At 45.4% G+C, this 25,085-nt stretch overlaps 1 protein-coding gene across 9 annotated transcripts in view; it reads right to left on the minus strand.

Moving 5' to 3' along the window:
- The window catches only part of LAMA3 (laminin subunit alpha 3), a 259,339-nt gene that overhangs the window by 65,894 nt on the left and 168,360 nt on the right, over positions 1-25,085 (minus strand). For 7 of the 9 annotated variants that reach the window (XM_086372933.1, XM_086372935.1, XM_086372937.1 and 4 more), the window contains 4 exons: positions 19,488-19,718; positions 15,769-15,882; positions 8,864-8,973; positions 5,851-5,931 (listed from right to left, as the gene is read on the minus strand). In XM_086372933.1, the coding sequence (XP_086229059.1) occupies positions 5,851-5,931; positions 8,864-8,973; positions 15,769-15,882; positions 19,488-19,718 (536 nt within the window). Of the gene's footprint in view, positions 1-5,850; positions 5,932-8,863; positions 8,974-15,768; positions 15,883-18,062; positions 18,439-19,485; positions 19,719-25,085 lie in introns of those variants that run through there. The other 2 variants (XM_086372941.1, XM_086372940.1) reach the window with 2 other exon arrangements.

The following is a 25,085-nucleotide window of genomic DNA, read 5'->3' on the forward strand; positions in this document are numbered from 1 at the left end:
GCTCAGTCGTGTCCGACTCTAGCGACACCATGGACTGCAGCCTACCAGGCTCCTCCATCCATGGGATTTTCCAGGCAAGAGTACTGGAGTGGGGTGCCATTGCCTTCTCCCTGTCTTCATCTATTCCTCTTATAAAAATGTAAGCTCCATGAGGATGTGATTTTGGGAGGCTGTTTTGCTCACTGATACATCCTTAGCACCTGGGGCAGTGCCTGGGCACATATTAGGTATCAGATATAAAAAGGCAATGGCACCCACTCCAGCACTCTTGCCTGGAAAATCCCATAGATGGAGGGGCCTGGTGGGCTGGAATCCATGGGGTGGCTAGGAGTCGGACATGACTGAGCGACATCACTTTATTTTTTCACTTTCATGTATTGGAGAAGGAAATGGCAACCCACTCCAGTGTTCTTGCCTGGAGAATCCCAGGGACGGGGGAGCCTGGTGGGCTGCCGTCCATGGGGTCGCACAGAGTCGGACAAGACTGAAGCGACTTAGCAGCAGCAGCAGCATAAATACATGTTGAATGAATGAATGAAAAATTGTACTAACCTTATCTATTTTGGTGGATGGATATAAGATAAAAGATAACCCAGTAAAGAATCTAGTACAATGCCTGCACATAACAGACACTCAGTAAAAGGCAGCTACTATCACTTCAAGACATGATGAAAATATTCATGTAATGGTATGTATTAATTGGTATCATTTGGAATGACTACATTTCAGAAAGTGGATAGGAAGTAGAAAACCCATGTATTCCCTAATTATCAGGAAGGTAACCAAGCTGAGGTGGCTTATCCAAGTCTACTAAGCAGGCTGTCCTAATAATAGGGCTTTCCTTGAAGCGTCCAGCCCCATATTCTGCCTCCTAACCATGCTACGCAAAAGATCTGGGTTTAAAATACTTTTTCTTCAGGTGTCTCACTTGTATCTAAACTTTCTACGTAAAAGATACATATTTACAAAATACCTTACTTAAAGTTACATAAATATTCCAGAAAATTTTATTCTGCTTCTTCCTTAATCTTGCAAAGCAGAATAAAATTTCTGGAATATTTATGTAATTTTAAGTAAGGTAATTTGAAAAGACCCTGATGCTGGGAAAGATTGAGAGCAGGAGGAGAAGGGGACGACAGAGGATGAGATGGTTGGATGGCATCACCGACTCAATGGACATGGGTTTGGGTGGACTCCGGGAGTTGGTGATGGACAGGGAGGCCTGGTGTGCTGCGGTTCATGGGGTCGCAAAGAGTTGGACACGACTGAGCGACTGAACTGAACTGGTGCCTTTCTTCTTATTTAGCCACGACAGTGGCTAAACACAATGGACTTCCTGATTTCATAGATGACATTGGTACAGCAAATGAAGAGCAGAGAGAGCTTCTGTCATCTGTGGCTCTGAACAGCGGAGGGAGACACTGGTCCCAGAGCATGGGGCGGGGGCGGGGCTGGAATGTGAGCTGGGACCCCTTCCCTGCCCCTCCCCCACCCTCTGTACAGCTGTGCTGCGTACATCCTTATTCTTCACTCCACACTGCGCTTGTATTTATCACTGCCACGCTAACCACTAGTGGCTGACGATGCCTGGCAGCCTGGCACAGAATGGGTGCTCAATAAATGTCTAACAAGTGAGAAAATGACATTAAAATGGCATTAAGCTGTAGAAAAGTGTTTTACACCTGATGTTAGCCAAAAGGCCGAGAAGCGATAGAAAAGTTTTTAGCGATGGAAAAGTTTTGTTTCTTTTTTAAACAATACTTGCTCCCTTGATGTATGATCAAATGTAACAAACCTAAGCTGAGACTACTGTTAATTAAGAATTTCCCTTTCCAATCAGCTGCCTGCCAAATGGATGTCTCCTCCAGACTGGTGCTGTTTTCCACTTCACTGTTTGTGAAGAACTGTACGGAACATTAAATTAGGAAGCCTCTCCCAGATGGGAGCCCCTTAGCTTTCAAATCATGGAGCCTGGAAGACCCTCCCAGGCCCACTCCCCACTCTACCCATCTTTCCTGTCTCAGGGTGGCTGCCCCTTCCGCCCCTCCCCCTTCAGTTCTAGTGGGATGCCCCTCCTGTTGCAGCCTGGTTTAGCCCAGTTCCCTGTTTTAGGGCTTACCCTGGTGACTTAGGCTGTAAAGAATTCACCTGCAATATAGGAGACCTGGGTTTGATCCCTGGGTTGGGAAGATCCCCTGGAGAAGGGAATGACAACCTGCTCCAGGATTCTTACCTGGAGAATCCCATGGACAGAGGAGCCTGGTGGGCTACAGTTCATGGGGTCATAAGGAGTCGGACACGACTGAGCGATTAACACTTTCACCTTCTCTATTTCAACAGCCCCTTTGTGTGCCTATTTACCACTAGACTGGAAAACCCTTGAGGGGAGAGTCTGCTCTGATTGCTCATGTGTCTCTAATGCTCAGCACAGTGCCAGGCAGATACTAGGATCTCCATCCATTTTTCATTGAGGGAAAGAATGACTAATAGATGTGAGACAAACGTGAGCTAGGTTTCCCTTGCAGAAATGAAAAACAGAAGAAAACTGAATTGCTCCTTTTTACCATGAGATAGTGTCCAGACCCTCAGCTGATGCCCATAAAAAGAGTGTCCCCTCTTCCACCCATGGCAGGAACCCTCGAGGCCCTTGGACTTGCTTACATTACTTCCCTGACCTAAGCTGTCTTCCAGCTCCACCTCCCAGCTCCACTGGGCTCTAGCCATTCCCTCGACCTACGTAAGTCCCACCTTGTCCATAAAATGTTTCAGATATTCCTAGTCCACAGTAGGCCCCCTTACGATGAAATTCAGTTGAATTGATTGTGTGTGTGTGTGTGTGTTTAATTTGGTAAAACTCTTCTAAAGTTATCCAGAAAAACAATATGCCAGAACAGTCCAGGAAACAATTTAAGCTCTATGAAGGGAACCTGGCTCAACCAAATAGTCAGTCATTTTATAGTTTCAGAAATGATTCAGAAGTGATAATAGCACAAGAACCCAATAAAATGTACAAATCCAAGTCCATACAGAAATTTTGTACATATGTAGCTTCAGTGATGGAGAAGGCAATGGAACCCCACTCTAGTACTTTTGCCTGGAAAATCCCATGGATGGAGGAGCCTGGTAGGCTGCAGTCCATGGGGTCGCTAGAGTAGGACACGACTAAGCGACTTCACTTTCACTTTTCATTTTCATGCACTGGAGAAGGAAATGGCAACCCACTCCAGCGTTCTTGCCTGGAGAATCCCAGGGACGGGGAAGCCTGGTGGGCTGCCGTCTATGGGGTTGCACAGAGTCGGACACAACTGAAGCGACTTAGCAGCAGCAGCAGCAGCAGCTTCAGTGAATGTCTTCCCTGGTGGCTCAGTTGGTAAAGAATTGGCCTGCAATGTGGGAGACCCCCTGGAGAAGGTTCAGTTAATTCATCTAACGGTACCCAGGCAAAGAGAGATGAAAGCATGAGCGTATGGGATTGTGTCCCCATCACTCTGTGAGCACACATCCTGTGGTGAGCATAACATGAGGGATGTGAGCCTGCTCACCCTCAGCTGGGCTGGTCTCCCTGTGCCTCTCCTCACATGAACATTTCACCCTACAGAGTGTGGCTCCAGATGTAGCCAGATGCCATGCACATTTCATGCAGCGAGGCCCCCCTGGATTATGGAGACACAGAATACTGGAATAGTCAAGGTTATTTGAGCTCTGGTCAATTTTTGTCTTATATGTTGACCCTAAGTCTATCTGCCATGTGAGAAGCAACACCATAAAAAAGGCGAGGTTCCAATATTTCACTAACATCGAGATTTGAAGTTAAGAAGTAAAACCACAAAAGTTCAAAAACAGAGATTTCCCTGGGGGTCCAGTGGTGAAGATTTCATCCTCCCAATGCAGGGGGGATGGGTTCAATCCCTTATTGGGGAGCTAAGATTCCCATAGGCCTCACAGTGTGGCGATATAAAACCAAAAAACCAAAATAGGTATAAACATTTATATCCAACTACCTCCAAGGACAAGAGTCAGGGGATGATGGAACTTAAGTGGAACTTCCTGGCCCTGACATGATGTTATCAATGAATACTTATTGTTATGGAAACAGACTGAAAATGAAAGTGTTATCCACTCAGTCATGTCTGACTCTTTGCGACCCCATGGACTGTAGCCCACCAGGCTCCCTCTCTCCATGGGATTCTCTGGGCAAGAAGACTGGAGTGGGTTGACATTTCTTTCTCCAGGGAATCTTCCTAACCCAGGGATCGAACCTGGGTCTCCTGCACTGCAGGCAGATTCTTAACCATCTGAGCCACCAGGGAACCCTGCATGGAAACAGATTACTAATATATAATTAGATGAGAAAATAAGTCAAAACAAAAAGCAAAACTGAAATCTACATTATTTTTTAAAGAAAAAGTCTGTGCATATAGAACTGACATGTAAGAACATACAACAACTTTTTGGGGGGGGCCGCACGTGGGATATTAGTTCCCCAATTAGGGACTGAACCTGTGTCCCTTGCAGTGCAAGCACAGAATCCTAACCAGGGGACCACCAGGGAATTCCCTTCAAAAAGTTTTAACAATGGTTTTCTGTAGGCAGAAGAAATATGAATAGCACTGTAGGTGGGCAGGTGTGAGCATAGGGCAATTGGAAGGGTGTGGAACTTACTAGTTTTTGCCTTATTAGCTTTTGGCTCACCTATTTTATGGGGATTCCCAGGTGGCACTAGCAGTAAAGAACCCACCTGCCAATGCAGGAGATAGTAAGAGACATGGGTTTGATCCCTGGGTCGGGAAGATCCCCCTGCAGGAGGGCATGGCAACCCATTCCAGTATTTTTGCCTGGAGAATCCCCATGGACAGAGGAGCCTGGCGGGCTACACCCCATGGGGTTGCAAAGAGTCGGACAGGACTGAAACGACTTAGCACACACGCATCTGTGTTACATCATTTTCATAATTTATAATTATAACATTTTTTATAATTATGTACTGATCTTATGATAGTTATTTAAATTTTTTAAATGTTATCCATATGATTCATTTTACTGTTACTTTCCCAGATATCAATGTATGTGTGCTCTCTTCCTGTCTAGATAACAAGTATCTTTTGTACCCTTCACAATAACTGGGCAGAATAGCTAATTATGAAATATTGTTCAGGAAAAACGCAAGCTTGCCTCTGCGGCCTTTATAATCAAGTACATACCTTCCATTTTGTAACATGTATTCTTTTGTTTCCCAAACATTTCTAAATACCTATTATATGAATAGTAGCTCACTGGGCACTAAGGGATTCAGAAATGAGTGAGACACAGACTGTCCTGCCAGTGTTCATAATGTCGTGTGTGCATTAACAGGGGGGTGTGTGTAGGGCTGTGGATACGTGTGCATGTGTGGGAGCATGTAGAGTTGCATGTTTGTGTACAGGCAAGCAGGGATGTATATTTGGGGATAGAAGTTTGAGTTTCGATGGTGGTAGGAATACGCAGATATATGTCTGGGGAGGGGCATGCAGGAGTGTGCGTGGGAGTGGGGATATGTAGGCATATATGTAAGCACAGGGGGATACAGGGGCATTTGCTGGAGTGTATAGGACTATGACATATTGGCCCTAATTCTCAAATTTCCACAGGTACAAAGCAAGGAAGAGAAGGAAGTTAATGATTTATGAAGTGACAGGCTTGTGTTTTTCCCAAGAGACCTTTTCCCAGCCTCAGAGAAACCAGCGGCCCCACCCCAGCTCTGAGCCCCACCCACACCCAGGGTGCCTGTAGCAGCCTGCCCGCAGAGCCCACCCCACCTGTGAGATGGGGGGAGGAGGAGAGAAGGGGGGCACGGGGGAGGGCGGCACCCACCTTTCACAGCGTGTTCCTGTGTATCCAGGTTTGCAGGAGCACTTGACGTTTTCCCCAGTCACAACACAGCCGGTGGCAAAACTTAAAAAAAAAAAAGACAGAAAAAAGCCCCAGTAGAAACATAAACCCACAGGTTCTTATGCTCATTATTTTTTGCCACATGAAGTGAAACTGGAAACCAAGGGTCCAGGTACCTTTCATGTGAAGAAAATTTTGCCCATCAAAACTTGTCGAGAGAATAATGAATGATTTCAGCTGACATCGGGCAAATCTGGGTGAATAGGGACTGAAGGCATTTTTATTTTCGGCTTGGAGAAATACATTCCTTCCCTTAAGACAGAGTAAAGTAACGCACTTGGGAAGAGATGGTGACGACAGCACTTTTTCCAGAAATAACAAGGAAGGAATCAAACAAGTCTGGGCAGAAAAGAAGAACAGAGAGTTCTGATTCTTTAAAAAAAATTTTTTTTCCCCTCCTTGCTTATTCTAGTTCTTTTATCTTATACTGGGCACAATCCCTTCTGGGAAGAAAAAGTATTTTGTGTGGAGGGTTCGGCGGTGGGGGCAGGCCCACCCAGAGTCCCATAGGGGACTAAAGTACAGATCATGCTTGGGCCCAGTTAGCTCTGCAGACATGGTCCCTGCTGATTTCCACACTTTTCCAATCAGGTTGTTGCAACTTCTATTCTCTTTCTTTTAGTTCTGAACTGGTGTATTTATAGAAGCTTCTTAAAAAAAAAAAAAAAATTAAACCAAGAGACCATGAAAAAGTCCTTGTTGCCTTACGAAGAAACATCTATGACCACTGAACATTGCACTGACATAGATGTGAGGGGAAATAACTCCATTTATCACTAGCTGGTAAGAGAATTCTGATTTTAAAAACTATTTACTTATTTGGGTGTGCTGGATCTTAGCTGCGGCTCATGGACTTAGTTGGGCTTCCCCGGTGGTGCTAGAGGTAAAGAACCCCGATGCCAATGGAGGAGACATAAGAGACTCGGGTTTGATCCTTGGGTCAGGAAGATCCCTTGGAGGAGTGCTTGCCTGGAGAATCCACTCCAGTATTCTTGCCTGGAGAATCCCATGGACAGAGGAGCCTGGTGGGCTCCCTAGGGTCGCAAAGAGTCAGACACAACTTAGCACGCACACATGTGAACTTAGTCGCTCTGTGGCACATGGGATCTTAGTTCCTCAACCAGGTATTGAACCTACATCCCCTGAATTGGAAGGTGGATTCTTAATCCCTGGACCACAAGGGAAGTTTCAAAGAGTTCTTATTTGGAAGCTTCTCTTGGACAACTGGATAGATATAGAGTTACACCTTTAAAGGGACAGTTAGAAATTTGTCAGCAGTATTAATATTGCTGGAAGGAGAATTAGATAAAAATAGGATTTTACTGATACATCCTAGGAACTGCGTGTTACTTCAACTACACAGAAGCTGAAAGCTGACCTTGATGATAGCATGCTTTGCAACCAAAGATCAAACGCTTTCCCCAAGCACACTGTGAACATCTTGCAGCTTTTTACTCTCTCCAGCTTCTGTTCAAACAAGCCTGGGCAAGTGTCAAGTGATAGATCCCTTTACAAATAAAGCCACAGGACCGGGCAGGTTTAAGGAGTATCAAACACACAGATAGCAAACCAGGGTGGATATTTCAAATATGCATCTCCAGAAAAGCCACATTGGGCAGGTGGCTTCTGATAATTTTAAGACTCGGCCAATTTCTCTGCTAGCTCAGCTGATATCAGCCAGCCTTGCAGTCCACACTTGCTCCTGAACCTGGGCACTACTGGTACTTGATCACCATCACTCTGATTTTTCATATCAAATCTTGCTTCACTTGGTTACCTGTTTATATTTTGTCTGGACTCACAGTGAACAAGTGATGATGAGCAAGAGTAGGACAAAGTGCCAAAGCCAAACTGAACACGAATTATCACGAAAGGAAAATGACGGCTTTCTACCGACAGAGTCTACTGACCTTACTGGAGCCTGGATGATAATGCAGACCACATCCCTCTGAGGCTCAGAACTGTCCTGTGGCTTCCATCACACTGAGGATAAAAGTCCTTAACATCCAAGTGCCTTACTCTAGCCTGAAAGGTACAGGATCTGTACCCTGGCTGTCCCACCAACCTCATCTCCCAGCCAGCTCTCTCTCAATGCAATCAAGCCATCCATGCCTTCTTACTGTCCACAAACTCATCATCACAGGAGTTTTCTCATCTGTTTTTTCCCCCCTTGCCATGGACCCTCATCATATTGTCTTGGTACTCCACCTCATCACTCTTGAGTCCCTGCCCAACAACTCCAGAAAGCCCTGCTACCACCCTCTGTAAAGAATCCACTATCTATCATATAACCCTTTTATCAGTGGTGTGGCCCATCTCTGAAGTTATACTTCAGACTGATTTGTGCACATTTTACTGAGGAATAACCCCACTCTCTCCTCCCATTCTTCAGGTGAAGCTTAATGTCTTTGCCAGCCTTCTTTACTGCAGTTACCCCAGCATCTGGAGGAGGGATGATGCTCAATAAATTGCTTAGACATTAAATGAAGAGCAAAAGAAAAGAGGAAAAGGCAAAACCCTGAAGAACACAACTTGGAGAGTCTGTTTTTGTTTGGTTTTGTTTCCATTTTTTGTCTATTCCTTTTTTAAAATAGAAAATTGTTTTATTGAGATAGACTTCACATATCATACAAATCCACCCACCTAAAATGTTAGATTCAATGGCTTTTAGTGTGTTCACAGAATCGCGCAGTCATGACCACAAGCAATTTTAGAGCATTCTCATCACCTCTGAAAGAAATTTTATGCCATTTAACAGCCCCTTCCCATTTCTCCCCACCACCCATTCCCCAACCCTAGACACCCTTCAAACTATTGGGTTGGCCAAAAAAGTTAAATCGGGTTTTTCCATCATGGCTACAAAAAATCCAAATGAACTCTTTTGCCAACTCAATACTTCCTGTCTTTATAGATTATTGTCAAACGTCTACAGTACCTGTCTGAATGAGGACATGGGCAGACTCTGCAGGATCCATGAATGGTGTTCCAATAGTAACCCTCTTTACAGCGCTCACAGTGTTCCCCTGCAGTGTTATGCTGGCAGTTCTTGGGAGAGAGAAACAGTAAAATTAATAACAACCTATTACATTTATTACTATTGAGATTGCTGTCATCTTAATTACTCACACAATTATAACTCAACCCCCTCTGACATAGCAATATCGATTTTGCTAATCATATGCTTTTCCTACCCAACCAATCATTGTTGGTGCCAGAAAAATGGTGTAATTGCCCTCCCATCAGCTATTTGGTGTTATCATGGGGAGGAAGGGCAACATGGAGCCAGGTCAGTGGGGTTAAAATCCCACTTGAACATTCCATAGCTGTGGGATCTTGGGCAAGTCCCTTCACCTCTCTAGGCCTCGGTATTTTTTAATAAATCAACTTTTTTGGCCATGCCACATGGCATGTGGGATCTTAGTTCCCTGGCTAGGGATTGAACCTGTGTTCCCTACACTGTGTGGAAGTGGTTGAGTGTGGAGTCTTAACCACTGGACTGCCAGGGAAGGTCCATATAAATAGTGAAGGTGATGGAATTCCAGTTGAGCTATTCCAAATCCTGAAAGATGATGCTGTGAAAGTGCTGCACTCAATATGCCAGCACATTTGGAAAACTCAGCAGTGGCCACACGACTGGAAAAGGTCAGTTTTCATTCCAATCCCAAAGAAAAGCAATGCCAAAGAATGCTCAAACTACTGCACAATTGCACTCATCTCACACGCTAGTAAAGTAATACTCAAAATTCTCCAAGCCAGGCTTCAGCAATATGTGAACCATGAACTTCCAGATGTTCAAGCTGGTTTTAGAAAAGGCAGAGGAACCAGAGATCAAATTGCCAACATCCACTGGATCATGGAAAAAGCACAAGAGTTCCAGAAAAACATCTATTTCTGCTTTATTGACTATGCCAAAGCCTTTGACTGTGGATCACAATAAACTGTGGAAAATTCTGGAAGAGATGGGAATACCAGAACACCTGACCTGCCTCTTGAGAAATCTGTATGCAGGTCAGGAAGCAACAGTTAGAACTGGACATGGAACAACAGACTGGTTCCAATCGGGAAAGGAGTTCGTCAAGGCTGTATATTGTCACCCTGTTTATTTAACTTATATGCAGAGCACATCATGAGAAACACTGGACTGGAAGAAACACAAGCTGGAATCAAGATTGCCGGGAGAAATCTCAATAACCTCAGGTATGCAGATGACACCACCCTTATGGCAGAAAGTGAAGAGGAACTAAAAAGCCTCTTGATGAAAGTGAAAGTGGAGAGTGAAAAAGTTGGCTTAAAGCTCAACATTCAGAAAATGAAGATCATGGCATCCGGTCCCATCACTTCATGGGAAATAGATGGGGAAACAGGGGAAACAGTGTCAGACTTTGTTTTTCTGGGCTCCAAAATCACTGCAGATGGTGATTGCAGCAATGAAATTAAAAGACGCTTACGCCTTGGAAGGAAAGTTATGACCAACCTAGATAGCATATTCAAAAGCAGAGACATTACTTTGCCAACAAATGTTCGTCTAGTCAAGGCTATGGTTTTTCCTGTGGTCATGTATGGATGTGAGAGTTGGACTGTGAAGAAGGCTGAGCGCCGAAGAATTGATGCTTTTGAACTGTGGTGTTAGAGAAGACTCTTGAGAGTCCCTTGGACTGCAAGGAGATCCAACCAGTCCATTCTGAAGGAGATCAGCCCTGGGATTTCTTTGGAAGGAATGATGCTAAAGCTGAAACTCCAGTACTTTGGCCACCTCATGCGAAGAGTTGACTCATTGGAAAAGACTCTGATGCTGGGAGGGATTGGGGGCAGGAGGAGAAGGGGACGACAGAGGATGAGATGGCTGGATGGCATCACTGACTCGATGGACGTGAGTCTGAGTGAACTGCGGGAGTTGGTGATGGACAGGGAGGCCTGGCGTGCTGCAATTCATGGGGTCGCAAAGAGTCGGACAGGACTGAGCGACTGATCTGATCTGATCTGATGATGTATATACTATTCTAATTTTCCTAAAATGTACAGTTAAAATAATACCCACTTTCCAAGGTTATCAGGACTTGTAGGATCCAGAGAGGAGTCTCTCGGGGGTGTCAGGTGAGGGTGCTGTCAGCTTCCTATACCTTTACTTTGCTCGGCCTCCCTGACTCTCTCAGAAACATTCGTCCTTTTGAACTAAGTGCTCCCCTCTTCACGTTAGTTCCCTTTCCTTATTGTTTATTTATTTGGCCATGCGGGGTCTTAGTTGTGGCATGCAGGATCTTTTAGTTGTGGCAGGTGGGATCCAGTTTCCTGACCAGGGATGGAACTCAAGCCCCCTGCATTGGGAGCTCAGAGTCCTAGCCATTGGATCACCAGGAAAGTCCCAGTTTCCTTTCCTTTATAGCTCCAAATGACAATTTTAAAGAAGAGCTGCCTGGAGAGAGATGCTTTAGTCCCATGTCAACTTAGTTCTGAGCTGAAAACACTGAGGAAGTAAGAATGTGGAGAAGCAAGAATGGTGGTGAGGTGACCTGAATCCTATGATAAACCCTCCCCAAACCCCTCTGAACTCTGGGCCTTTAGAGGGGCACGGGGAGAGGAGCATAGAAGGGGGTTAGAAACTGAGTTGCTTGATAAAAAGCCCATAAGAATGTCCGAAATACCACTCACTCTCAGCTGAAAGCATCTACCCTGAAATCATCTGAAAGCATCTTCCTCAGTCCTGCAAATTTGAGGCATCTACCTATCAGATTTCCTTGTTTTACTGTGAATAAATGAGTGAATGAATGAATCCATATCCACCCTCACAGCATGTGCTTTCCAAGGTCCATGTGACAGCAAACTGTGCATGAACTAGCTGCTCAGCTGTGCTAGGTGCAGGGGCGCCAAGATAGACTGGTACCCTGATTCGGGGGTAGACAGAACCCTGTGAGTAGACATCTTCATACAGTGTGGGGAATACGATGACAAAGGTGTTGGCAGCATGCCCTAATACCAAGAGGAGCCTCAGGGAGGCGATGAGGCCTGTGTGGAGGACAGAAGGAGAAGAGCAAGCTGGGTGGGGAAGGGAGGAAGGGCGCACTGGGCACGGGGGCCGGTGTGCACAGGACCTCAGTCTTGCAGGAGATCAGTGGTGTGGATGGACAACCTGAAGCAGCTGGTGTTCCCGAGGGTGAAGTGCAAGGGGGCAGGATATGGCTGGAGAGGCAGCAGCACAGATCAAGGGGCCCTGAGGCTGTCTGAGGAGTGTGAACGTCTGGGTGTGAGCCTCAGGGGACCCCCGAGTCAGCTGTGAGTTTCAGATAAATCATCCTGGAGGCAGGGGGAGACAGGCTCCAGCAGCAGGGAATAAAAATGAGGAAAACCAGTGTGGTGGTCCAGTAGCTGGGACTTCGAACTCCCTATGCAGGGGGCCTGGGTTCGATTCCTGATCAGGGAACTAGAATCCACATGCTGAAACTAAGAGTTTGATGCCTCATCTAAGAGCTGGGGCAGTCAAATAAATAAATTAAAATAAATAAATATAAAATGGGCTTCCTTGGTGGTACCAATGCAGGAGACACAAGAGACGTTTAGATCCTTGAATCGGGAAGATTCCCTGAAGCAGGAAGTGGCAACACACTCCAGTAATCTTGCCTGGGAAATCCCATGGACAGAGGAGCCTGGCTATGGGGTTGCAAAGAGTCAGACACAACTGAGCAATCACATGTGTTAAGCATAAAAAATAAAGTAAGAAAACTGAAAAGTAGAATTCCCTTAAAAATAAATAAAAAGGAGGAAAACTGAAGAACGAGGATGAGAAGAGAGAGGAGGGAAGGAACTGGAAACAAAGGGGAGCTGACAGGTGATGGATAGCAAAGGCAGAGGAAGGGAGAGAAAGCGGCCAGGAGAAGGCGGAACAGCAGGGCCTCGGCGGAGAGAAGGGAGCCGGTCATCAGAGCTCCATCCGGCCAACGGCACCCACAGGACACGTCACTGGCTTCGGCTGCCTCCCCGCTGGACACATGCAGCTTTACTGCCAGGGGGTGGGCTGATTTCTTTTTACCCTTCGAAGCTTATACTTGAAATGACAGGGAGAGATGCACATGTGTGAAGGTCCCAGACTTCAAAATTGACTTTGGACCTCGGGAAGCGGAGGCCTATGTAAAGAACCGTCCCGTCTGCCAGCGAAAAGGGCTGGGTCTCCTTGTTTCTGTTTTCTGAGGATGGGGCTGCATGCGCGGCTCCCGGGCAAGGGCCATGTTGGAGTGCAGGGCCAGCACCCACGGCCTGCCGCTGAGCTGCACCCGTGTGTGTGTGTGCTCATGTGTGCACATGTACATGTGTGTACACACGCACACCCCCCACCAGACAGCAAGCCTCCTGAGAGTAGGGATTATGTCCGATGGTTCTAACCCCAGCACTTAGCTTAGTCCTTCCCATAAGAGCAAATACTCAGCAAGGGTTCCCTGAATGAATCAGTTCTAGAGGGCACGTGGCCGTCAAGGACAGGGGAAGACAGAGCTGCAAACAAAAGTGAAAAAGAGAATCTTGTTGTTTGATTGAAACACGAACTATGACTCTCACTAGTGATTCCTTCACTGGGTGGATGGACTACAGAGAAAACTCCCTTTGTTCTCTGGCAGCATTTATAAAGTGGCCTCGCAATGACTCAACGGCAAGATAAGTATTTTTAATGACAGTGTCTACCTGTGTTACACACATCACACAGTATGAAATACAAACTATTACATGAGATACCAAAGAGCTGAAAAATAATACTGCCTGACATCTCTTACACTTTCGGAACTTATAAGGCTAAAATCCTACAGAATATTCTGTCATGCTCTTTACAACAATTTCCTGTCCTGGCCTGTTCTGTCTTGCCGGGGAAATAGCTCCTCAGGACACGCTGAATGGGCATAAAACAGTCTAGGAACTCAAAGAGCTGAAACACACTCTAGGTGCCTCGAACAATGCAGAGGAAGCCCTCGCCAGGACAATGCATTTCTGAACCACTCCAAAGAAGTGGGGGCTCTGTATTCAGGCACCAATGTGGCCTCCTTGCCTTGGAACTGTCCATCTTCCTTCTAACTGGGGAGGCCGTGGCTACTGGAGGGGGGACCTCTGATGATAGGGAGGAAGATAGCAGAATAAAAACTGTTTTGCTTCAGGATGCATGAGAAAAATCTCCTGAGAACCTAGTTTTGTGTGAGAGAATTTTCTAAAACATACCCAAAGAAGATAGTTTTCTGGTGGCTAAGTCATAAACCACTGGGACTCCCCTTGCCTGTCTTCCCCTATAAACGCACTGCCTTGGCAGCCATGCAGGTTAGTGTTTGATGGATGGAGAGTGTGCCTTCAGCCTTTGACAGCATCTCCTTCTCCTCTGATCAATTTTTTAAGCCACTGCTCATCTGACAGCAATGAGGTCTCCTCTCTGCAACCTCCTGCCCCACCTCAGCTCAGCTCAGTTCAGTTCAGTTGTTCAGTCGTGTCCAACTCTTTGCAACCCCATGAATTGCAGCACGCCAGGCCTCCCTGTCCATCACCAACTCCCGGAATTCACTCAAACTCACGTCCTTCGAGTCGGTGATGCCATCCAGCCATCTCATCCTCTGTCATCCCCTTCTCCTCCTGCCCCCAATCCCTCCCAGCATCAGAGTCTTTTCCAATGAGTCAGCTCTTCACATGAAGTGGCCAAAGTATTGGAGTTTCAGCTTCAGCATCAGTCCTTCCAAAGAACACCCAAGACTGATCTCCTTTAGAATGGACTGGTTAGATCTCCTTGCAGTCCAAGGGACTCTCAAGAGTCTTCTCCAACACCACAGTTCAAAACCATCAATTCTTCGGCGCTCAGCTTTCTTCACAGTCCAACTGTCACATCCATACATGACCACTGGAAAAACCATAGCCTTGACTAGACGAACCTTTGTTGGCAAAGTAATGTCTCTGCTTTTGAATATGCTATCTAGGTTGGTCATAAGTTTCCTTCCAAGGAGTAAGCGTCTTTTAATTTCATGACTGCAATCACCATCTGCAGTGATTTTTTAGCCCCCCAAAATAAAGTCTGACACTGTTTCCACTGCAACAAAATTGAGGTCCAAAGGCGTAGCTCTGGTTTACTATATCCTGGCAAGAGTTAGGGCTTCCCAGGTGGCTCAGGGGTAAAGAATCTGCCTGCAATGCAGAAATTGCAGGAGACGTGGGTTTCACCCCTGGGTTGGAAAGATGGAGGAGGGCATGGCAAGGATGTCACGCCAGTATCCTTACCTGGAGATTCCCATAGACAGAGAAGCCTAGTGGGTTATAGTCCACAGGTTCGCAAAGAGTCGGACACGACTGAAGCCACTTAGCACACACGCATGGCAAGAGTTAAACCCCAGCATCTACCAATTATTATCATCTAGTGAGATTCAGAAGCTAAGGTGTAATTTAATTGCTCAGACAGAACGTTCTCTGACGGCGCATGTTAAAATGGAGGGAAAGGGGACTTCCCTGGCAGTCAAGTGGTTAAGACTTCGCCTTCTAATGCAGGGAGTGAGGGTTCTAGTTGCGGAGCTAGGATCCCACATGCCTTACAGCCAAAAAAACCAAAACATAAAACAGAAGCAAAACTGTAACAAGTTCAATAAAGACTTTAAAAATGGTACACAGGAAAAGAAATCTTTAGGAAAAAAAATGGAGGGAAAAGTGAGTGTAAAGTAATTCAGCCTGGTTACCTGGTGCTGCACGTGCCCCTGCCCCACCCCATCCCCTGCTCACATAATCACCTCTATTTAGGGTTTGGTAGAGGTGACGTCTGATGTCTGAGGCCTAGTGGAGGGGGACGGGGAATACACAGATCATTTGTTAGTAACATTCCAGCATCAGTTTACTCACAATGCATATTCCCGAGCCATCCTGGCAGCGATTGGAATGCCCGTTACAGTTGCAGGGAACACACCATCCGGTGTATAAGCCTTTGTTCTCACGATAGTATCCAGGGCTGCATCCCTGTTTTGCAAACAAATCATTTAGTCAATACAAAGAAAGAAATTTATTATCCAAGGCAGGTGACCATCCTGACCGTCCAGCATTGACCTTTCTATCTTCCCTACTTTGGTCAGTGTGTGAACTTCTACTTTCCAATGCAAGCCAGGTTCACTTGCTTTTTCCATCAGGTTTTCTGTTGTTTTCACATCTTGGTGGATGTGAAAGTAGCTGGTGGAGTTTGTGGTGGAATGGGAGATGTGTGGTGGGGAAATCAGAGCAAAGGGGGTGTGGGGGGTGGACTGTGGAAGTTGGGTGCCTCTCCTTCTCAAGCCAATCGTTTTGAGGGCCAGTGGAGGCACGGAAGGCTGAAAAAGCAAAGAGGATCAGGACCTCAGTCTGCCAGGGGGGAGGACCTCTGAGCAAATCCCTTCAAGTTCTCTTTGGGTAGCCACTCCAAGTGTGGATTTGGGCTCGTGGGGGAGCTGGATGGGAGGAGGGGAAAGGTGGGATCACCACTGGGATTTAATCAATAATGGCAGGTCTGGTGGTACCCATTCACTGCTACTCACCAGACTACAGGTGACTGGGAACCCTGGGGAAAGGAAACAGCTTGCATTCTTGTACAGAACCTGATAGGGATGTTTGGTTCCTACTGAACACAAAGACCCAGCTTAAGGCAATTTCCGTGAGTGTGGTCTCCTCTTATTCAACATTGCTTTGATTAACCCTATCTCCTCTATATTGCCTTTTTGCAGTGTAATGCTGCAAGTTATTATTTTTCATGTGGATGAGAAGAATTATGATGATGATGATGAGAAGAAGCTCACACACTCCCCAGAGCTGAATATTCCAGTTGCTGCTAGAAATTCCTTCTAAAGCTAGACAAATGATGCCAAATCATACACAATAACAATATATAATTTCCAATACAATTTTCCCTTCAGCTATTAGGAACCATGTCGAGGCAAAAGAATGCACTACAACAACTTAGATTACTGAATGGGCTTGTCTAAGGGAATCCAAACATGAAAGGAATGTTCTCGAGCTGAAAGCACAACTGAGAGATACGTTTGAACTTAATTCAGCCAGTGGTGGTATGATCGTATCTGCAAAAAATCTCTACTAAGAAGGCATAAGGGCCTTATAATTATCACCATATACCCCATTACATGATTATAAAATTATCTGATTTAATAAAGAACAAATTATCTAAATAATAAATATATATGGTTTATTTATGACAACATGCCCAGTAAAAGCTTTAATTAAATATTCTTTGGTGGGTGAGGATGGTCTATCCTGATTAAAGGTAAATCACCCATCTTAATTTGCTTTTGCTTAGAAATAGAAAAACACTCCACCAGAACTATGTATCATGTGACTCTCAGAACATTTGTCAGTTATGGGAATATAATTATTTTCTCACCTCTGTAAAGCACACAAACCCTACATTTAACATACGATTCTGTTCAACTATTCAGGCTGTATTGAAGACTTGTTCTAAATGAAAACGAATGTGTCCCAACATGTTACTTCAGTAAAGAGACTTTGCAACTAATAATTTTTTAAGTCACAATTTTTCAGGATAACTTTTCCAATAAACTTTTGTAGTACAAATGATAAAATGATGTCTCTATCAAGTTTCCTGGATCACTTTAGCAGCCATAGCGTTTATTTCTCTGTGAATATACAGGTACTATCCAGGAAATTTAAATACAGTGAAAGCAGAATTTATGAATGTTTAATGCCCGGCTAATTGAAGCACATCTGTTAGGTATTACACAAAATTGATCTCATCAATTTTCTTAATCTTAAATAGGGATTCCACTGATGCTCAGAGTTTACTTTATGGGCAATTTTTCTCCCAAGCAGAACCTGGAAACCTACAGGCATCCAGACTCTTATCCTAAGCCTTGGGTTCGTCTAGAAAGGGCACAAAGTTTCCTAGACATGAACATCCCACAGGCATTCAAACTCTAGCTGCCTCGGCATTTCCAGGTGGGCTGATGTTTATAGGGTTTGTGGTTAACAGCCCAGGAGAGAGATCTGTCAGGCACCGAAATGAACACTGCCAGTCAGCAGATGGGGGAGCCATCGGCCCCTCCCCCAGCCCACCCACTTCTCACTCATCACCCTGCCTTGAAATCTCAGGGAGCTGGGAACCCTTCCCCACCCAAAGCAAAACGTAAAAGGGCCGTTACCTGGCTGGGCTTAAGCTCCACATAACTTGCTTGCTGTTGGTTTTGACCCGGAGATGGAGGAAGTACTACCCTTTGCTGCTGTGAACTGTACCCCAGACACTGCCCCAGGGCTGCCCCAAAGATCCAGAGCCATCCTGCACTCCGGGCAGACCACCTCACTGCCGGGGGCATCGTAGTCCCTGGGCGTCCTGCTGGCTGCGCGCAGACCTCTGCCTCTTCCTCTTATACCTGCCCTTCCTGCTCGCTGCCCAGGCCGGGCTGACTCAGGTAGAAGGCAGGCTGTCTGCGGCAGGAGGCCCCACCTGTAAACTTCACCTGTGAGTCAGCCTGGGAGAGCGCGCACATAACAGTCCCGCAGGGAAGCGCGCCACTCTGTAATTCCTGCCAGGTGGGGCAGGCATCACCTTCTACCCACCTCACCCCTGAGACGGCACTCGAAGCTGTAAATCACAGGCTGAGTCATGAGCCTAGAACACGCCCTGGGCAGGAGGGTGGTGAGCCAGAGGTCCCTCTCTTTCCCTTGGGCTAGGAATTTCACTTAATCGGGCTACAAAAGACAGAGAAGGCAGGGGGACAAAGAAAGGAGCCACCTGTGGACTAAAAGTTACCTGGCAGGAATCCTGAGAAAACTACAGCGAGTATATTATATTTTAGCCTGCAAAATAGGTCACATTTTAATCTGCAAAAATATTATACCTTCAGGTTAAAAAAAGAACCGATGGGCAGATCACCTTTAGGGTTTTCTGCAATCCAGGGGTCGGGAGGGGAAGTTAAGGAGGTTGCTAACTGCATATCCGACAGGCGTCTGGAATTCTCAAGATGACAATGTTTGCTATTTCCTATTCATTGTACTACCTACTGTGCTTTCTTTCCCTCTCTTTGGGAAAAGGAAATATTTGCAGCTTGAGATATGAAATAGTTTCATGTTACAGCACACAGAGGACAGTCAAGTTGACTGGGCCTCCACTGAGGATCTGCTGTGAGCTGGAAGCTTGGATTGAAACTTCCCCTGAAGAATCAGGACGTTTTCTGGACTATAACTCCATAGGGGGATGGGTGCTGGAAAGAGGCCCTGGATTAAGGAAAGGCAGGAGGACCCTGGGTCAGCTCCCGGGAAGGCAGTGGCTCACATATTGGGATGTGCACAGTTACTTCCTTCCTGCCTCCCAGAAAGTCCAGATTTCTGAAACCCCCAGGATCCACTGAGCTCCTAATGCTTTCTGATGGGTTTTGAGACAAGTGATTTTTTTTTTTTTCATTTTTAATACCTGCAGGTGGTCCAGGTAAGATAACACGCTAGACCCCCAGCAGAAACTTGTTTGATGGTCAGAGGGCTCCAGGCCATCCAAGAGGGCTGGACAGCAGACAGGCGCACCAGCCCCAAGAGCCCTCCAGGGCATTCGATGGTTGAGGGGCAGCTCCTACCTGACATGAGTCACCTGTGTAGTCAGGGGGGCAGGCACACATCTCTACGCTCTGTGCTCGACGTCCACTTCCTGTTTCCGAGGCCTCCTCCAGCCCCACCCCGCTCAGGGTGAGCCGCTGCGTCTCGGTGAAGTAGAGGCCCCGGAGGTGCACACCTTGCAGTCTAGACAGCACGGTCATCAGCTCCTCCCGGGACACGGGGGCCTGGCTGCTGGCATGTCTGAAGTTTCCCTACACGTGAAAGCAGAGAGGCGAACTCAGTCCCAGGGACCGCAAGACAGCCAACCAGAAGGAACCCAACAAAAGACACTGAAAATGCATCAGGAGTAGAGAACAAACTTACGGTTAGCAAGGAGGGAAGGTGGGATAGACTGGGAGACTGGGACTAACATACACGCATACTGCTGTTCACTCACTCAGTCGTGTCCGACTTTGCGACCCCATGGACTGTAGTACGCCAGGCTTCCCTAGTTTACTGTGTATAAACTACACAGATTATAGTATGTAGTTTATACATAGTAAACTGTTCCTAGTGCCCTAGTTTATTATGTATAAACTCAACATTACTATGTATAACTAGATAACTAGTGAGAACCTACTGCATAACACAGGGAGCTCTACTCAACGCTCTGCATGCATGCGTGCTAAGTCACTTGAGTCTGACTCTTTGTGACCCTATGACTGTAGCCCACCAGGCTCCTCTGTCCATGGGGACTGTCCAGGCAAGAATACTGGAGTGGGTTGCCATGCCCTCCTCCAGGGGATCTTCCTGATCCAGGGATCGAACCTGGGTCTCCTGCATTGCAGGTGGATTCTTTACCACTGGCCCACTGAAGAGACTCTATGGTGACCTAAATGGGAAGGAAATCTGAAAAAGAAGGGATATATGTATACATATAGCTGATTCACTTTGCCACACAACAGAAACTAACCCAACCTTGTAAAGCAACTATTTTTTGTGGTTGTTTAGTCACTAAGTTATGTCTGACTCTTTTGTGACCCCATGGACTATAGCCTGCCAGGCTCCTCTGTCCATGGGATTTCCCAGGCAAGAATATGGGAGGGGGTTGCCATTTCCTTCTCCAGGGGATCTTCCTGAGCCAGGGATTGAACCAGCATCTCCCACATTGGCAGGTGGATTCTTTACCACTGAGCCACCTGGGATACCCAATAAAAATTAATAAAAATGTATGCATCAGGGAAAATACTAAAATGAGATAGGTAAGTGGGCACATAGATTTACATTCAGAAGTCACATATCCTGGATTGTTCCCAAGAAGGAAGAGAGCCATGAGAAAGAGGGGGAAAATGAAGGCAGAAAATTAAAAGCAATAAAATGAAATCAGATTTCTCAGTGTTCAGCTTATTGCAAAATGCACTTTTGCTTGTAAAAGCATAAAGGGAGTGAAAAAGAGTAGAGAGGCATATGGAAACGGAGTAAGTCGCACAGCTCAGATCATTCATTAAACATTCATAATTGTGACAAAGTCCAATCTTTTCTTGCACACACACATTCATGTTATTTTATTTTTATGATGGTGAAAAACATGTAACATAAGATTTACCATCTTAATCATTTTTAACAGTATGGTGAAGTGAAGTGAAAGTGTTAGTTGCTCAGTCTGTCCGACTCTATGCGATCCCATGGTCTGTAGCCTACCAGGCTCCTCTGTCCATGGAATTCTCCAGGCAAAAACATCAGAGCGGGAGGCCAGTCCCTTCTGCAGGGGATCTTGCTAATCCATGGACTGAACCCCAGTCTCCCGCATTACAGGCAGATTCTTTACCTCCTGAGCCCATGGAAGCCTAGTGTACGGCAGTGTTAACTATATTGTGTTAATGTGATTGTGCAACAGATCTCTAGAACTTGATCATCCTGCAAACCTGAAACTCAGCACCTATTAAGCAATAACTGCCATTTCCTCCTCCCCTAGCCCCTGGCAACTACCATTCTCCTTTCTGTTTCTATGAATTTGAGGACTTTAAATACCTTGTAAGTGGAATCACACAGTAGTTATCTCTTCATGACTTGCTTATTTCACTTGGTGGAATGCGTTCAAATTTCATTCACGTTCTAGCATATGACAGAACTTTCTTCTTTTTTAAGGCTGAATAACATTCCAGTGTGTATGTGGCACAGTTTCCTTATCCCGTCGGCAGTCGATAGACACTGAACTTGCTTCCACCTTTTGGCTACTGTGAACAGTGTCGCACTGAACATGACTGTGCAAATATCTCCAGAACCCTATTTCCAACTATTTGGAATATAGAGCTGACCCTTGAACAATGCAGGTATTAGGGGTGACAACCCTCTGGGAGTCAAAAACCTGTGAAAATCTTCCCAGTCCACTCTCCACATCTGTGGCTTCAAATGCATCGATTTGACCAACCACAGATGATGTAGTACTGTAGTATTTAGTGGCAAAAGATTCAGGCTTTTTTTTTTTTTTTTCTGGAATAGATGCTTTTCAGATGACTGCTAGCCTTTGGTTAACTGTCAAGACTTCTAAACTAGTTGACTTTGACCATGTTTGCCAGTTTTCTCATTGCTTTTGTGGAGGAAAAATTGGGAGAGGTTCTTCACCATTTTTGCTGGCATAACCTCTCTCATATAAACAGAATCGCATAATATGTGAACTTTTGTGTCTTGCTTCTTTCCTTCAGCATAATATTTCGGGGCTTCATCCACTGTGGAAGTTACCAGTACTTTTTGTTCTATTTATTGCTCAATGGTATTCCACCATATGGATGGACCAGTACAGAAATGTTACAGCATGTCCACAAGTTTAAGGTACTTGAAAAAGTATCCCCTTGAGGATATATTTAACAATTCTCACTGCACATATTTAAATGTTTTTATTTGTTTCTCTGGCTGCCTGTGCCACATTTTCTTTGTGGCACTCAGATCTTCCATCTTCATTTCCTCATGTGGGACGTTTTAAAGTTGCACCTTCTGAACTCTTAACTGCAGCATGTGGGATCTAGCTCCCTGACCAGGGATTGAACCTGGGTCCCCCCACATTGGGAGCTTGAAGTCTTAGCCAGTACACCACAGGGGAAATCCCTGGACAAATTTAATAATATAATTGGAACATTGTTTAAAGGAATAGTTGTAAATAAGTAGGTATAATACAATGTTCTACAATTTGATAGGGCTTCCCAGGTGGCGCTAGAGGTAAAGAACCCACCTGCCAACGAAGGAGATGTAAGAGATGTGGGTTCAATCTCTGGGTTAGGAAGATCCCCTGGAGGAGGGCATGGCAACCCACTCCAGGATTCTTGCCTGGAGAATCCCATGCACAGAAGAGCCTGCCAGGTTACAGTCCATAGGGTCGGACAAAGAGTCGGACATGACTGAAAGGACTTAGCATGCACACACACATAATTTGATAAGCTCTCCTTTATTTAGCTATATTATTCTTATTTCTTATTCTTATGATTATACAGTGGAAGTGAGAAATAGATTTAAGGGCCTAGATCTGATAGAGTGTCTGATGAACTATGGAATGAGGTTCGTGACATTGTACAGGAGACAGGGATCAAGACCATCCCCATGGAAAAGAAATGCAAAAAAGCAAAATGGCTGTCTGGGGAGGCCTTACAAATAGCTGTGAAAAGAAGAGAAGCGAAAAGCAAAGGAGAAAAGGAAACATATAAGCATCTGAATGCAGAGTTCCAAAGAATAGCAAGAAGAGATAAGAAAGCCTTCTTCAGTGATCAATGCAAAGAAATAGAGGAAAATAACAGAATGGGAAAGACCAGGGATCTCTTCAAGAAAATCAGAGATACCAAAGGAACATTTCATGCAAAGATGGGCTCGATAAAGGACAGAAATGGTATGGACCTAACAGAAGCAGAAGATATTAAGAAGAGATGGCAAGAATACACAGAAGAACTGTACAAAAAAGATCTTCACAACCCAGATAATCATGATGGTGTGATCACTGACCTAGAGCCAGACATCCTGGAATGTGAAGTCAAGTGGGCCTTAGAAAGCATCACTACGAACAAAGCTAGTGGAGGTGATGGAATTCCAGTTGAGCTATTCCAAATCCTGAAAGATGATGCTGTGAAAGTGTTGCACTCAATATGCCAGCAAATTTGGAAAACTCAGCAGTGGCCACAGGACTGGAAAAGGTCAGTTTTCATTCCAGTCCCAAAGAAAGGCAATGCAAAAGAATGCTCAAACTACCGCACAATTGCACTCATCTCACACGCTAGTCAAGTAATGCTCAAAATTCTCCAAGCCAGGCTTCAGCAATATGTGAACTGTGAACTTCCTGATGTTCAAGCTGGTTTTAGAAAAGGCAGAGGAACCAGAGATCAAATTGCCAACATCCGCTGGATCATGGAAAAAGCACTAGAGTTCCAGAAAAACATCTATTTCTGCTTTATTGATTATGCCAAAACCTTTGACTGTGTGGATCACAATAAACTGTGGAAAATTCTGAAAGAGATGGGAATACCAGACCACCTGATCTGCCTCTTGAGAAATTTGTATGCAGGTCAGGAAGCAACAGTTAGAACTGGACATGGAACAACAGACTGGTTCCAAATAGGAAAAGGAGTTCATCAAGACTGTATATTGTCACCCTGTTTATTTAACTTATATGCAGAGTACATCATGAGAAACGCTGGACTGGAAGAAACACAAGCTGGAATCAAGATTGCCGGGAGAAATCTCAATAACCTCAGGTATGCAGATGACACCACCGTTCTGGCAGAAAGTGAAGAGGAACTCAAAAGCCTCTTGATGAAAGTGAAAGTGGAGAGTGAAAAAGTTGGCTTAAAACTCAACATTCAGAAAACGAAGATCATGGCATCCGGTCCCACCACTTCATGGGAAATAGATGGGGAAACAGTGGAAACAGTGTCAGACTTTATTTTTCTGGGCTCCAAAATCACTACAGATGGTGACTGCAGCCATGAAATTAAAAGATGCTTACTCCTTAGAAGGAAAGTTATGACCAACCTAGATAGCATATTCAAAAGCAGAGACATTACTTTGCCAACAAAGGTCTGTCTAGTCAAGGCTATGGTTTTTCCTGTGGTCATGTATAGATGTGAGAGTTGGACTGTGAAGAAGGCTGAGTGCCGAAGAATTGATGCTTTTGAACTGTGGTGTTGGAGAAGACTCTTGAGAGTCCCTTGGACTGCAAAGAGATCCAACCAGTCCATTCTGAAGGAGATCAGCCCTGGGATTTCTTTGGAAGGAATGATGCTAAAGCTGAAACTCCAGTACTTTGGCCACCTCATGCGAAGAGTTGACTCATTGGAAAAGACTCTGATGCTGGGAGGGATTGGGGGCAGGAGGAGAAGGGGACGACAGAGGATGAAATGGCTGGATGGCATCACTGACTCGATGGACGTGAGTCTGGGTGAACTCCGGGAGTTGGTGATGGACAGGGAGGCCTGGCGTGCTGCGATTCATGGGGTCGCAAAGAGTCAGACAGGACTGAGCGATTGATCTGATCTGATCTGATTCTTATTTCTTTTGGTGTTAGATGTGCTTGTAACTTTTCCATTTATTCACCCCAAGCACATTTGTTGGAAAGTCACCAGGTTCCAGGCACTGAGGGAATCCTGAGGACAAATGGG

Source organism: Bos grunniens, chromosome 24 (genome assembly GCF_055505025.1).
Source record: "Bos grunniens cultivar Pamir isolate PY7600 chromosome 24, Bosgru_T2T1.0, whole genome shotgun sequence".
Classification (NCBI taxonomy): Eukaryota; Metazoa; Chordata; class Mammalia; order Artiodactyla; family Bovidae; genus Bos; species Bos grunniens.